The sequence below is a fragment of the Diceros bicornis genome, chromosome 3 (genome assembly GCF_020826845.1).
Source record: "Diceros bicornis minor isolate mBicDic1 chromosome 3, mDicBic1.mat.cur, whole genome shotgun sequence".
NCBI classification, from domain to species: domain Eukaryota; kingdom Metazoa; phylum Chordata; class Mammalia; order Perissodactyla; family Rhinocerotidae; genus Diceros; species Diceros bicornis.
In genome coordinates this window covers 48,278,557-48,293,227 of record NC_080742.1, presented here as the reverse complement: position 1 = coordinate 48,293,227, position 14,671 = coordinate 48,278,557, and the positions used below count along the sequence as shown (strand labels likewise).

General features: G+C 35.8%; 1 protein-coding gene and 1 long non-coding RNA gene across 3 annotated transcripts in view; one reads left to right on the top strand and one right to left on the bottom strand.

Annotated features, from left to right (window-relative positions):
* HYCC1 (hyccin PI4KA lipid kinase complex subunit 1) overlaps window positions 1-7,522 on the top strand; it is a 95,597-nt gene extending 88,075 nt beyond the window's left edge. Inside the window, exons 11-12 of one of the 2 annotated variants that reach the window (XM_058527094.1) lie at window positions 1,542-1,837; window positions 2,634-2,696. In XM_058527094.1, the coding sequence (XP_058383077.1) occupies window positions 1,542-1,810 (269 nt within the window). In that variant the 3' untranslated portion in view covers window positions 1,811-1,837; window positions 2,634-2,696. Of the gene's footprint in view, window positions 1-1,541; window positions 1,838-2,633 lie in introns of both variants that reach the window. The other variant, XM_058527085.1, reaches the window with a different exon arrangement.
* Window positions 1-14,671, bottom strand: part of LOC131395204 (uncharacterized) — a 123,382-nt gene that overhangs the window by 47,293 nt on the left and 61,418 nt on the right. The window lies entirely within an intron of this gene.

Sequence of the window (14,671 nt, the reverse complement as noted above, 5' to 3'; positions counted from 1 at the left end):
AAACTTTGCTGCATATTAGTCTCCCAGGAGTTTGTAAAAACCCCAGTGCCCAGGTCATACCTCATACTAATTAAATTAAAATGTATAGAGTGAGAGCCAGGCATCAGTTCTTAAAGATGCCCAGGTGGTATCAATGTGCAGCAATGTTTGAGACCCACAGGAATACATGGCTCTGGCCTCCATTCTTTTACTACCCATTACTGTTTCACATGCTTTAGCACCATTAGTGAGAGCTTGATAATCCTTTCAGGAAAAACATTTGAAAGTAGTAGGTAATGTCCCTCAAGCAGATTTGTGGTCTACATTTTTTAAGAGTATGTACTGTTTTACATAGTCTCATGTTGCTTTGAACTTTAACTTTCATTAATGTCCATGGTAGATATGTTCATGTTATTTTTTCCCACTTATTACAGATATTTCCTTGACAACTTTAAATAAAACCATGCTTTTGTGATTTAAGACACTGAATAAAATGTCTACAAGTATTAACTACTTAGGAATTTCATTCCCTTTTTTTGTTGTTGTTGTGAGGAAGATCAGCCCTGAGCTAACATCCATGCCAATCCTCCTCTTTTTTTTTGCTGAGGAAGACTGGCCCTGGGCTAACATCTGTGCCCATCTTCCTCCACTTTATATGGGACGCCGCCACAGCATGGCTTGACAAGTGCGTGGTACGCACCCGGGATCCGAACCTGGGCCGCCAGCAGCGGAGCGCGCGCACTTAACCACTACGAACCACTATGCCACGGGGCCGGCCCCAGGAATTTCATTCCTTTGTTTTGATTACAATGGCCGTTTTCAGAATAAAGGACCAACAGCCATTTCGTTTTTCCAAATCCATTTTTATTTTTCTCCGGTTTAGTAATAAACTGTTACAAGCTGGCCTAAATTTATGAAATTAGTATGAGCCTGAAGGAATAGACTGTTTAATTATATCACAGCCGCATTAATATTTACTAATACAGAAGATGATTGGTGAGTGAAACAAATACTATACCTGTAGCATTACTAACCATGTCATAGGGAATAAGTAGTTTTCCGGTATGGTGGTTTAAGTCAGCCTCAATGTAATCTAATAAAAAATAGAATTTTAAGTGTGCAAGAGGAATTCCTGAGTGGCTTGTTTTCTCATGTTGACAAGAGCTAGAGTTTTGGCTGTACATCCTTGAGCATTTGCCTAAGGCTTGACATAAGTTCAAGTGGTCACAATATTATCTTAAAAACAATAGAAATTCTATTTTGATTTATAAAAAAATTTCTGTTTCATAGTCCCTGTCAACTGTGTGTGTGAAAAAATGCAGAACATGAATTGATGCTCTGTGAGTTTTTTCATTGTCATTTAAAATTGAAGAACATGACCCTATTGTCTCCAGTGCTGTCAAAGTATTGTAAATTATGGAAATTTTACAATGCAAATATTTGGCTTAACTCATAACATTCAGTCATCCAATTTTTGTTTTGGATATTTTGTTTTTCTTGTTTTGCATTTTTATTTTGTTTTGTTTTCAGCCATCATTATGTCTTATCATCTTCAATTCTAGAGCAACCTGACAACAATAATGATACTACTGAATTGGGCATCCTTGTCATTCCTGAGATTAGTGTCACAAATGTGGCCGGAGAGAGAACCGGGAATGGGGAAAAAGGCAGAACACTAGGAGAGATTGATGCTCAGCATATACAGGGTGTACAGGAAACAGCCACAGATCCTAGAACTGAGAGCAAAGGCTTGCCAGAGATCAGGAGGCAAAAATCTGTAAGAAAAATGATGGAGGATGGAATAAACTCACCTGGCAGAGTGCAGTTTTAGCAGAGCACTTTATAGCTGCACTCCAAGGTATCTCATGGCAAAGGGCCACTGCTGCATGTTTCAAGCAACAGTTGCACAGTTACAGAAATTTTGCATGTCACCTAATAATCAAAATGCATGAATTATGCACCACAATTTCTCAATGACTCTTAATGCTCTTTGGAATGGTCATACCTATATTGTCACTGAGTAAATGTTGTGAAAACTGAGGCAGAAAATTGCTTCCAAAATAATTTTCTGCTTATCTTTTGAGATCTAAAATTACTTTTTCATCTGTGTATTTTTGCCATCTTTGATATGAAGGATAATGTATATAGAATTTTAAGTTTGAACTTGAATACTTAATGTTCTATATTTTTTTATCTTAGTAAAATCTAAAATGTAGAATGCAACCTTTTTAAAAAAAAATCTTTAAAATATTTATTACCACTTTTTAAGAAGTTCCTTAGTAAGACCTTTGATTTTATATTCTTTGCTACTGGGGGAGAGTTTACCCCTAGTTTTACTGTGTGATATTTTTCCTGATTGTTTCTGATCTTTTGCATGAATAGTAAGAGAACTCTCTAAAAACACAATGGGGTATGGTTTATGGCATGCTTTTTGTTTAATACACTCTAAATTACTCTTATTTAATTACAATGAACTATTTTTGACATTTTATAGAATGTTTTGATTTATCCTTTGATTTTGGTCTATAATCTGTTGCTTTACGTAATTATGCTAAAGTTTAATTTATTTAAAGTATAATTGATTTGGTATTGATCATGAAAAAAATTACTTAAAATACTTAATGTTAATTAATCTTTGTTATTTCTTTGTTTAGGAAATACAGAATTAACAGGTCAAGAAGAATTGATGGAGATATCTGAAGTTGACGAGGGATTTTATTCCAGGGCTGCGTCTAATACCAGCCAGTCGGGTTTATCAAACAGTAATCACAATTCTAGTAACAAGACAAGTGTAGGAAAGACTCAGAGACGGTCAGGAGGAAGCAAAACTGGAGGAAAAGAGAAAGAAACTGCAGGGGAGTCTTGCAAAGATCACTTTGCTCGAAAACAAACTCAGAGAGCCCAAAGTGAGAATCTTGAGCTTCTGTCTTTGAAGAGACTTACGTTAACAACCAGCCAATCCCTGCCTAAACCTAGTAGCCATGGTTTGGCTAAGACGGCCACAACTGTATTTAGTAAATCCTTTGAACAAGTCAGTGGTGTCACAGTCCCACATAACCCATCACCTGCTGTTGGCTCTGGGACTGGGACAGATGCCAATAGGTTTTCTGCTTGTAGTCTCCAAGAAGAAAAGCTTATTTATGTTTCTGAAAGGACTGAACTTCCAACAAAGCATCAACCAGGTCCGCAGAGACCTCCTAGTATTAGCATTACTCTGTCTACAGATTAATTTGTAATCATTTTCTTATGTAACCAGTGAATCTGGAAATACGACTGCTTCTTTGTGAAAGTGCCCAGGGCCTTTCATTCCTGTTCCTGACAGGAGCCCTGATGGCTTAAAGTCTGACGCTACTTTGACTTTATGAAGGGAATAATGTCTAGGTGGCAGTAAGTTGAAATAGTGGTTTTGTTATTCCCCTTGATTTGAGTCTTTTTTCTGTATTGGTTTCTGTTGCCCTAAGATTGTCAGTGTGACAATACATTTTGGCAGATTGTCATATCAGATTGGTTACATCTCATGTGAGGTTGTTAGTTTTTTTTTTTTTTTTCTTTTTTAATAACTCCTATTTTGGTAGTGTATGTTGGGCCTTCAGAGTAAAAGGGAATCTCCATGTATGGGAACTGTTTTTTAAAGGACAAGGCAGAGGTGTAACTCCAGGAATTCTACAGCTGGCTGTTCCGCAAGCCAGTCTGAAAATCAGGCATGTGAAAAAGCAAAAATGATGTGTATGGAAAGTCCCTGATAAAAATGTTTGTAACCAGATCATCTTTAAGATCAGTAGAACAGTTTATGTAAAGCACTGGAAAATGCCTGGTAACTCAGTATGTAGATTATTATATGATTCCAGAGGATGGATAGATGGATTTCTGTTGTTATCTTTGGAACATTTTTATATCAAAAATCAGATTGCTAGTAGATGTGTTGTTTTGAAGTGTTTGATCTGGATTGAGCAGGTAAAAATCCCTTTCAATTCTTAAGATGTAATAGGCCATAAAGCTGACTTACCCTGCTGGTTGGCTTCAGAAATCCTAATTAGTTTGGATTCCTATAATTCAGAGAACACATCACTGAAGACTTCCTGGAAATCGTTGTAAACCTTGCAACACAGCTCTCAAGATACCAGTGTCAACCATGTAATATTGAATTGTTTGTCTGCAAATGAAGGAAATTAGGTAATTTTTTCATCTATAAAATGTCATGAAAGAAAATAAATATAGTGAAATATGGACAAAGGACAATTATGTATTAACTAATTTAGGGTTATTTATGTTTGTGTTCTTAAATTTAAAATGACAAAATATGGAAAAATCTAAATGTGTTTCTTGTTTTGTGAACAGGCCTATTTTAAATGTTCTTGTTATGACAGAAAGAATAATCAATGTAGTTACCCCCAATCAAAAAATAAAAATAAAAAAGACAATATGGCAGAAAAGCTAAACAAACTTGTATGTAGCTATAGAGAACTATGTGACCTCTAGATCAACGTACAAGTTTGGTGTTTGCTAGTGGTGGTCATCTGAGCTATGGTTGAGGTTCCTTGAAAATCAAGAATACATAGGTAATAATTCAGAGTGAGAGAGAAAGCAGGGCTGAGGAGGAGAGTAAGTTAACTGGGGAGGAAGGCCTAGGGGGCTGTCCACTTGGTCTCTTTCACTGTTAGTACATGGTGGTTTCCTTATTCACAGTCCCTAGCTATGGTCACACAGAGAAAATGCTAGTTTTCCTCTTGTACCTGCTTATGAAGAGCTCAAATATGTGAAAAATTTGTATGTCTTGAAGAGTGCTAACGCATGTACACTATGAATGCAGTTTTGACCATAACTGCTTTGGCTACCATTTTAAATCTAATTCTTCAAAAAACATGAGCTAATTTTCATTCATTAACCCTGAATAGAATATGACTTTTAACATAAGTGAATTTGATTTTTTTAGTTCCAGTGATAAAAATGGAATAAGATCTACTAGCATAAATTGTAGCAAAAAAAAAAGTAAGGCAACCAGACAGTGAAAGTTGATGTAGTATTAATTTAATAGGAATCCTGTGTACAATTTAAAATATTTGTAAAATGTCACTGTGAATTTCCTATTGTCTTTTTATAATCCTTTAACAAAGAATTTCCCCTAGGCATAGCTACTAACAGTATTAATAGTCTTAGCTAATTTAAAAGATTGGCATTTTAAGCAAGTTAAGGTGCTTAGGAAACATTGTAGAGTAAGTTTGAGGAAACATTAGCTGGCACAAGTGAGAGACCAGATTTTAATGTTTAACCACTGTAATGGAACCTCATTTTGGTAATATTCTAGATCATTGCTACTCCTGTGGTCTGAGGACCAGTAGGTAGCATTGGCGTCACCTGGCATCTTGTTAAAAATGCAGAATTTCAGAGCCACCCCAGATCTGCTGAATCATAATCTGCATTTTAACAAGATCCTCAAGTGATTTTTATGCACATTATTGTTTAAGAAGAGAGTATCAAAGTCCAAGCAAATCACTTACCTAATATTTAGAATTCTCAGTGGTCTCACAACCCTAGATCAAATGTTAGATATTAGATCATTGTAGTCATCATTGTTTTTAACAGCTAATTAATTTCTTAATAGTGTCAACGATACTTCTTAAGTCCTCTAATTCTAAATTTTTAATGATTCTTATTTATTTTTACAATAAAAATGTAACATTTTGTATTTTTCTTGTTAACCATAAATGGAATCAAAGCTTGTAAATGCCTACAATTTTAAGTATGAAAGGGGTACTACCCTTGTACACAGTGAACAACAAATCTGCATGTGTATATTCTTTTAAAAACTCTGAAGGCTTACTCAGTGGAGCAGCTCTGAATTTTTGCTCCAAGTAATTTACACCAGTTGATTTTCTGGAGTGTGGAGTTATGTTAACAGTAAAATTATTTTTTGGTACCTTTGATACTATGTCAAATAAGGATTATACATTTGAAAATTTTTATAGCAATTATAAATTTTGGATAATACTTACTATGGTAATAATTGTAATTATCCCTACTACTGTCTTTCCACTCATCTTTCCAAATTTGAAGGTTAGGGTGGCTTTTGTAGGTCATTTTCTCATGAAGAGGCTGATGTGACCATTTAGTCACAGACTGCCTATACATTCAGAATAGTCCCTTTTATCACAAGAAGGATTCTGCACAAAATCAGGGTCTTGTACCCCATAGCTCACAGGATCTGAGCAGAAGTTTTGGCTCTATTCCACACTTTAAACCTCTGGAAATTCTTGAAATTACCCAACCTCTTGTTCTTCAAATACCCAGCTGTCTGGGGTATTCTAGTGAAGCTGGATCCCAGAATTTGCCTTTTGAAATCCAAGTGGGGAGAGAAACGAAGTAGACTTTTCAGGGGAGTGTCCCAGAGGACCCAGGGCAAGTGAGTACCCTGGAATTCCTTGTACAGCATCATGGAACTTTTTAAGGCAGCTCTGTAGACTTGAAGAGCAGCAATTCTCAATTCTTAAATGATGGCAAATTGTGTTTTGAAAAAGCAAGAATTTCATTGCCCTTTTCAATTATGGAGCAACTGTTTAGCAAACATCACTCATTTAAAAACAAAAAGTTGAATTGAAGGGAAATATATTTTTAAACCAAAATAGATAAAAATGATCCCAGTTTTAAGGGATTTTGGCTATTTTGGAAGAATAAAAATGTTAAAACTTTTACATTTGAATTATAGAAACAAACGTACTCTGAGACATAATTTTAAACAAATGTTTAAAATAAGGCTGTTTAACACTTGAGTCTCTAGGCACGATAAATCTACACTTTATTAAAGGGAAGCACATCAAGGAAATATAGATGTTAAATAATGTAACTGAAAAAATATTTTTAAGAAGCCATTTAAAAAGAAGAATAATTTGATGGGTAGTTAAATTAAGCATTGTAGATAGAAATTAATGTATAATAATGTCTTCCCAATCTTTGGATAAAATTAAAACTCACTAGTCCTTTAATTAGCATGAATTTATACTTTTAGATTTGTTGCTTAGTAAAATTATACTCAGTACTTTGAGTTATTCACATTTATGTTTAATACTGTTAAATTCTTCATCAGAGTACATAAATACGTTGTCTTCTATACTTTGTAATTTGTGCATATCTAAAGAGACTAGCAGTGAACATTTTGGAAGATGTTTTTGTGTTTTTTTATAGTAGAGTTCTAGAGTATCTGTGTCTTGATATGAAGTTTCTACTGGTAAACTCAAGATCCTCTTTTGCACACTGTTGCTTTCTCTTATGTGCAGTTTATTGTGTACCTCTTATCTTTGCTTCTAATCGTGTAGTGATACTAATCTTTTCATAGTAGATATACTTGTTTCTAATTGTGTTCCTAGAGTTTACATTCCTAAAGGATAAACTATGACTTTGGATATTTTTATGTGCTCTCTACCTTTTTATGGCTATGGAAATAAACTGGAGTTTAGTTTTTCAAGTTTTGTATTTTTGTGTAAATGTTCTCCATATGCAATACTTATACAGCAGTGTTGCCTCTTGTTTTATTGAAATAAAAATTGAAAAAATATTTTTTTCCAGATCATTTTACTCATTAAAAAATCATCATAAGATTTTGCAGAAGTCATGATGTAGAGGAAGAAAGTAAGGGAGGAAGACTTAGGTGACTTGAGCCATTGAGAGCTTTGGGGAGTAAGCCGTAGGACAATGACATCTCGTTCCTGGCTTTATGTTTTACATGGCCTAAGGATGAGGAGTATGACAGGCCCATTAATGTCCATCCAAAAGAAGATGAGCTCCATGGGTCATGCACCATTGGCTGATTATTTGTCGCATCAGAAACACAGGCAAATTTAGGTAACAATGCTTTGCCTTTTTATCTTTAATATGAGTCTTTATCTGTTGAGTGCAGAGATTATGTGCTCCTAGTACCTAGCATAGGACTTTGTGCACGGTAGGTATTGAGACATTTAATGAATGAGTAAATTAGGTTGATGTTAGTTTGGGGAAGGAATCAAGGGTAAGGTCTCCAATGTATTATTTAATAGTAAAACTTTAGAATTTTATTTATTGGCTCTAGGAAATCTCCATGGCATTACTTGAATTGCACTACTGTGTGTGCTTAGAAACAAGACCCTCTTGGAAACTTGAAAGAAAAATCCCGGTGTGTAGTTGATGATATATTTGGATAATTCCATTTCATCTAACGAACTAAGTAATTTAGGAAATATTTTCTGAACTACTGTTAGAGGAGCATTTGTAGAGAACCAGCGCAGTGACTTTGTAAGCAGTATGTTAGCGGTATGAAATGTACATTCTTCTAGTGACTTTAGTAATCCCAATAAATCGTCAACTCACCTGACAGAGTCTGACTTTTTGGTAATACCAACATAATTATTTTATAATTATTAAGAAAGACTTTAACAAACAGTTCTAGTCATTTGGTAATTTCCCTTGCATTGTTATTGTAGTGGTAGTAATAGCTAATATTTATAATTAAAATTATAATCTCCTTTAATCTTCAAAACAATCATAAAATGAGTGGAATCCCCATTTTACAAAAGAGGACACTGCAGCTCTCAAAAGAGCAGGTGACTTGTCCAAGGTCACCTAGCTGCTGGGTGGCAAAGCTAGGGCTTGAACACAGTTCTTACGACTCTCACTTTTCTTTTATATCACTTGGTAAAAGAAGATACTTAGTAAATACTATGTAATGGACATATATTTGAAATTCACTCATCCCATCTGTCTTATAGCTAATAGAGTTAAGTTTTAAGATAAAAAATAAATGTTTTCCAAAAATAGATTATAATATGTTTTATAGAACTTTAGGTAATTTTGTTTCAGTGGTAAACTGAATGCTGGTTTTCTAATATTAAAAACATGGTAAAATGCAAATTATGATAATTTTTTTAACCTGTCAGATAAAGATTTAAAAGATTAGTACTAGTATTGGTATAGATGTGGGGAAATCATTATTCTCTGAGACCATTTGCAGGAATGTAAATTGGTACAACTAAATTGGTGAGCACTTCAGCAGGATCTGTCAAACTTTGAAGTGCACATAATCTTCTCACCTAGCAATCCTACTCTTCTGTGTTTATTTCACTCTCTATATTCTACAGAAATTTTAGCACAAATGTGTAAAGGTATTCATTGCAGCATTGCTTGTAATAGCAAAAAAAAAAAAAAAAAAGCAGCAATCTAAATAGAGGACTGGATAAATTACGGTACATGCATGTAGTGGAATATGATGTAGCCGTTAAAAACAGTGCAGATCTGTATGTGATGATTCAGAAAGATTATATAATATTGCCTGAAAAAAGCATGTCATAGAACTAAATATATATATATATAGTATGATCCCATTTTCATATGAAGTGTTTGGAACATTTAATATGAACGTGTATGTATGTATAATATGTTTATATATACATATATATGTAAGATATGTTTATATATATACATATACACACATGTATGTTTGCTCGTATGCAGAGAGTAAAGCATGGTTTCTCTAAGTGTGATCTAAAGACAGCCTGCATTAGGAAAAAACTGGTGCTTTTTAAAATAGATTCCTGGGCCTTGTACTAATCCCCCTTAATCAGAAAAATTGTGAGTGAGCATGGAAACCTATATGTCTAACAAGTTCCTCAGCTGATTCTTATACAAACTTAATGTTTGGCCTAGTAGCTGACACCAATGAATTGGTTATCTTTGTGTCTCTGGTAGTGGTTTGCAGTTAGAAAGGACAAACTTATTTATTTATTTATTATTGAGGTATAATGGACATATAATCTTATAGTATTTTCAGGGATACAGCATAATGATTAACTATTTGTATATATTCCAAAATGACCACCACAATAAGTCTAGTTAACACCCGTCACCATTCATAGTTACAAAACTTATTCTCTTGTGATGAGAACTTTTAAGATTTACTTTCTTAGCAACTTTTAAATATGCAATACATTATTATTAACTATAGTCACCACACTGTACATTCCATCCCCATGACTTATTTATTTTATAACTGGAAGTTTGCACCTTTTTTTTTTTTAAGATTAGCCCTGAGCTAACATATGTTGCCAAACCTGCTGAGGAAGATTGGCCCTGGGCTAACATCCGTGCCCATCTTCCTCTACTTTATATGGGTTGCCGCCACAGCATGGCTTGATAAGTGGTGCATAGGTTCGCACCCTGGATCTAAACCTGTGAACCCTGAGCCACTGAAGTGGAGCACGCGAACTTAACCACTACACCACGAGGCCGGCCCTGGGAAGTTTGCACATTTTCGACCCCCTTCCCCCATTTTGCCCACCTCCCTACCTCCACCTCTGACTTATTTCACTTAGCATAATGTCCTCAAGTTCCATCCATATTGTCACAAATGGCAAGATTTCCTTCTTTTGTCATGGCTAAATAATATTCCATTGTGTATATATACCACATTTTCTTTATCCATTCATCTGTCAATGGAGACTTAGGTTGTTTCAGAAAGGGCAAACTTCTTGAAGAGATCTTGTATTCTAACTGGTGCCCTCCCTCAGATAAAACCAATTAGTGTTGATTAACATCATCAATATAGACCTGTTAGTGAAAGATGAATGGGCCTGACGTAGAAAAATGATTTGACTGTATACTACATGCGAGTTAAATGAGCAATCCTTAAAAAAAAAAACTTTGTTATTGTTTAACTTTCCCAAATATCAACAGACAACCTGTTAATAAAGCAAAACTAAGTACTAAAACTTACTGCAGTAAGAGATTGCAATACCTTGATATGCTTAGCATATCAACATTGGAAAATTAGATCTTTGTAGAGCTTTGGGGTCTGTGCTCAAGTGGTTTATGGCATATCGGTCAAGACAGGAAACTGATTGGATCTGGCAAAGTTAATGAAATGATTGAGGATTGGTGGACATAGCAAGCAAGGGCCTTGAAGAGTCTTGATAAGTAAACTTATTTGATAAGCCTGTTGTTTGCAAACTGTTGTTGTTTGCCCAGGTAAGCAGATGATTGTCTCTATCCTGTAGGAACTTCCTTATGCAAACAAAAAATTAGAGATTGTTTCTGTTTGCTTTTTGTTTTGGTTTGTTTTGTTTACAATCTTATCTTTCCTGGGCAAAGGTTTCCTGGAATGAACAACTAAGTCATGTTGACATAAGTGGGCTACAATCTTTATCTAAGCCATAGTGACACTGATGGTTTCAGGTCTGTTTATCTCTCCCTATTCAAACATTCTAAGTCCATATTATAAATACAGCATATTGACAAGTCTTTAGAAACTTCCTAGGGTTCTACTGAAGATCTCAAAGATTTCTTCTGAAGCTTCTTGACCCCTATCACACTTAGCTCACGGTGGTTAAGTGCCCTAATATAATCCTCATCACATTGTACTGTGATTATCTTTTTATATACCTTCTCCCTTGCTAGACCATTGCCCTAGAGGAGCTTAGTATAATACCTAATACATGACAGTGAATAAAGATTTGTTTTACTAGACAGAATGTGAATCCAAGCCAGGAAATGAGTGGCAACATAGGAGATACTGTGTTTGCTCCCCTTCCATTCAAAGGAAGTCTGTGAAACTCCTTTGATTCTCTAAAGTACATCTGCATGGGGAAGATGAAGTTTGTAAAACTTGACTACTTTGGTTCTTTGAAGTGTATCTGCATAAAAGTTTTTTTAGAAGTCAATTATGATACATCATGTTTCTTTTTGCTTAATGTAGTGAGTAGCATGAAGATTTTTCTGGGCTAGTGTTTGACATTTATTTTTTTCTTGTTTTCTATCATATTCTCTTCTGAATGTCTGTGGTACACGTGAGTGATATCTAGACTCATCAGAAAATAAAGTAGGAAAGACCTAACTTCAACACTACGACTTCTCACTTCTTGCTTCACTTGCTTCCTTTTATAGAAGCTACAAGTATATTTAACTTTGTATCCCAGGTCCACTACTGCCTAATGAAGGCCTGTAGTGCATTTATCTTAAAACTTTTACTCTCTTCATTTAGCTGAGATGCTTCTACTTCTGTCTCACCCCCTGTGCTGTATAATTTTTACTAACATTTTCTTCTTTAAATGTCTTGAAATGTAACCGTCTGGAACAACATGTCACTACTACTTCTATTCTAATTCCACTCTGGTGTAGAATCTTGTTTCAATATTCATTTACATATGCCAAGTTGAATTTAATGAGGCAGGATATGTTTGAAAGAAGGAAAAAACAAGCAAGGAAGCTAACCATGAACTATATTTATAATTGGACAGAATATCATATTTCCCAGTTCACTGAGGAGGAAAAAGTTGAGCCTGCTTATACAAGCAGTACTGCACAGTATGCTGGTATAGCTAGAAGTAGACTATGGTACTATAACCCCACTCAACAGTGGTTGTAGAAGACAGTAAGGAAAGGAACTCTTTACAGTAAGAATAAATCTGAGCAGCATTTTTTGTTGTCTGCTCTGCGCAGAAGGTGGGATATCCCAAGGTACAGATCTGCACCATTTTATGACTCATGCTGGCCAGGTAGTAGAGAACATGGAAGTAATAAGCTTGGAAGATGAGTGATAAAATTTGAGAGCTAAATGTATGGTTGATCTTCTCAAAATGGGCTCTGATTGTAAGAATAATTGTTTCCCACGTAAATTCCAAACAAAGGCTCCACTGTGTAGGAGATGCTAAATAATCAGATGGTCAAGATGATGCTGAGGATGTCAGTAGATCTCTTTTTTTGATATCCCAGTCCTTGTTCAATCAGCTTATGAACAAAGTGACTATACTGGAAGGATCAGGGCTATCCATGGACTTCAACAAGATGGCCCTCCTTTTATCAAGGCTATCCTGATTACTGCCACTGCTAAGAGCCCAATCTGCCAGCAGAAGTGATCAACCCTAAGATATCATGCCCTAGGGTGACCAAATAGTTGCTTAGTGGCAGATTGACTATATCAAATCTCTTTTCTCATGGAGAGGCAGCTATTTGTCCTCATAGACTAGATAGTTACTTGTGAATCTGGATTTATATTTGCCTTCCCTGTATGCTGTGCTTCTGTGTGCAATAGTGAGCACCCTATTTGCCATCATGATTTTCCTCAAAATATTGCATCTAAAGAACTTATTTTATAGTGTAAGAAGTAAGGTAGAGGGAAATTCTGCTTCCAGTACTGGCAGACTCGGTAATTAGCATCAAAATTTCCATGGACAACTAGATAATCTGAACAAAATCTTTTTAAAATATGACAATCTAGAGAAGCAAGCCCAGCATTGGGGCCCTTTCTTACCTGGAGGTATTGGCTGATTCTAGCAGAAGCACTTAAGGGGATAAGTAGTGCTTTCTACTAACCCTCGGAGGCTAGGAGGACAAAAATTGTGTACTAGTACCTGCCAAGTCATAGAGAGGGCTTAGAAAACTCCCAGGCTTTAGTTTGGGACCCCAAAAATCTCCACCATAGAAATAAAAGTGAATTGAAGGTACATTCCCCCCCACACACATACACAGGGAATTCAGTGAAGCCTCAAATCATCCCAATTTCTTATATTGTATTAAAGTAATCCCCAAGGTGCCTGGTGATAAACAAACAAACAAACAAATACTACACGGAGGAAAAAAACCCATCATCTTAAGCCTTAAGTTCTACAATTTTTCAGATTAAATGTCCAGCAGAGAAGAAAAAATAACCAGACACTTCTACATTAGAGCAACACTCATCGGGAACAACTAGCAGCATTGGATAAAATTGTTTAAAACCTCTGTTTGAAGCCATTGAAGAACTTTTAGGCAGGTGTTCACAAAAGAGTTAACCGCAGGCCCAAGACACTACCCTTAGAAAGCCCTGCTTGCAAGGTTGGCCTTTGGCTGGCATCTGGGAACTTGGATTACAAGAATGTTCCCACCATTCCCTAGCTTATAAGATAGTTTACTCTGTGTAAACTCTTCGTACAAACAGCATGGTGTATGCTGAACACCTACTTCTCTCCTGGGAGTCTCTAACTATATGTGCTAGGCATAAGGTGCCTGTGTGACCAGCTCCCAACACAACCCCTGAGCAGTAAGTCTCTAATGAATGTCCCTGGCAGAAACATTTCACATATGTTCTCACAATTCAATACAGGGGGAATTAAGCACATCCTGTGTAATTCCATAGGGAAAGGATTCTTGGAAGCTTGTGCCTGGTTTCCTCTGGATTTCTCCCCATGTATTTTTTCACTTTGCTGATTTTGCTTTGTACTATTTTGTTTTAATAAATCATAGCCATGACTATGACTGTATTCTGAGTCCTGTGAGTCCTTCCACAGAATCACTGAATTTGAGGGTTGTAGAGGCTCTCAACACAGAAGATAACCACAGAAGTGAGCACTCTGCAGCTGCTTCTTCCTTTATGGAATTTGCCAGTTTTTGACACAAAGCTGGGTAGAAGGCCCAGGAAGAGAGTTACTGCTAAGAATCAGAGAAGCAAACAAATTATGGCAATTATGGACTGGAGAGACAAAAAGTTTAGGATTATCAAGTCAACCGGCACTTGAAAAACCTAAGATCCCAATAAGGTAGGAAGGTTCCAAGAAGTGAGCCTGATGCTGCTGGTCTTCTCCTTGAGTATTTGCTGAGTTTTTGCACTGCTTCAAACAGAAAGATTAAAAAAAAAAAAAGTCAGAAACCTGCTGACAGCCGAAGCAAAGGTATGTTTTAATATATATTGCATCATGGT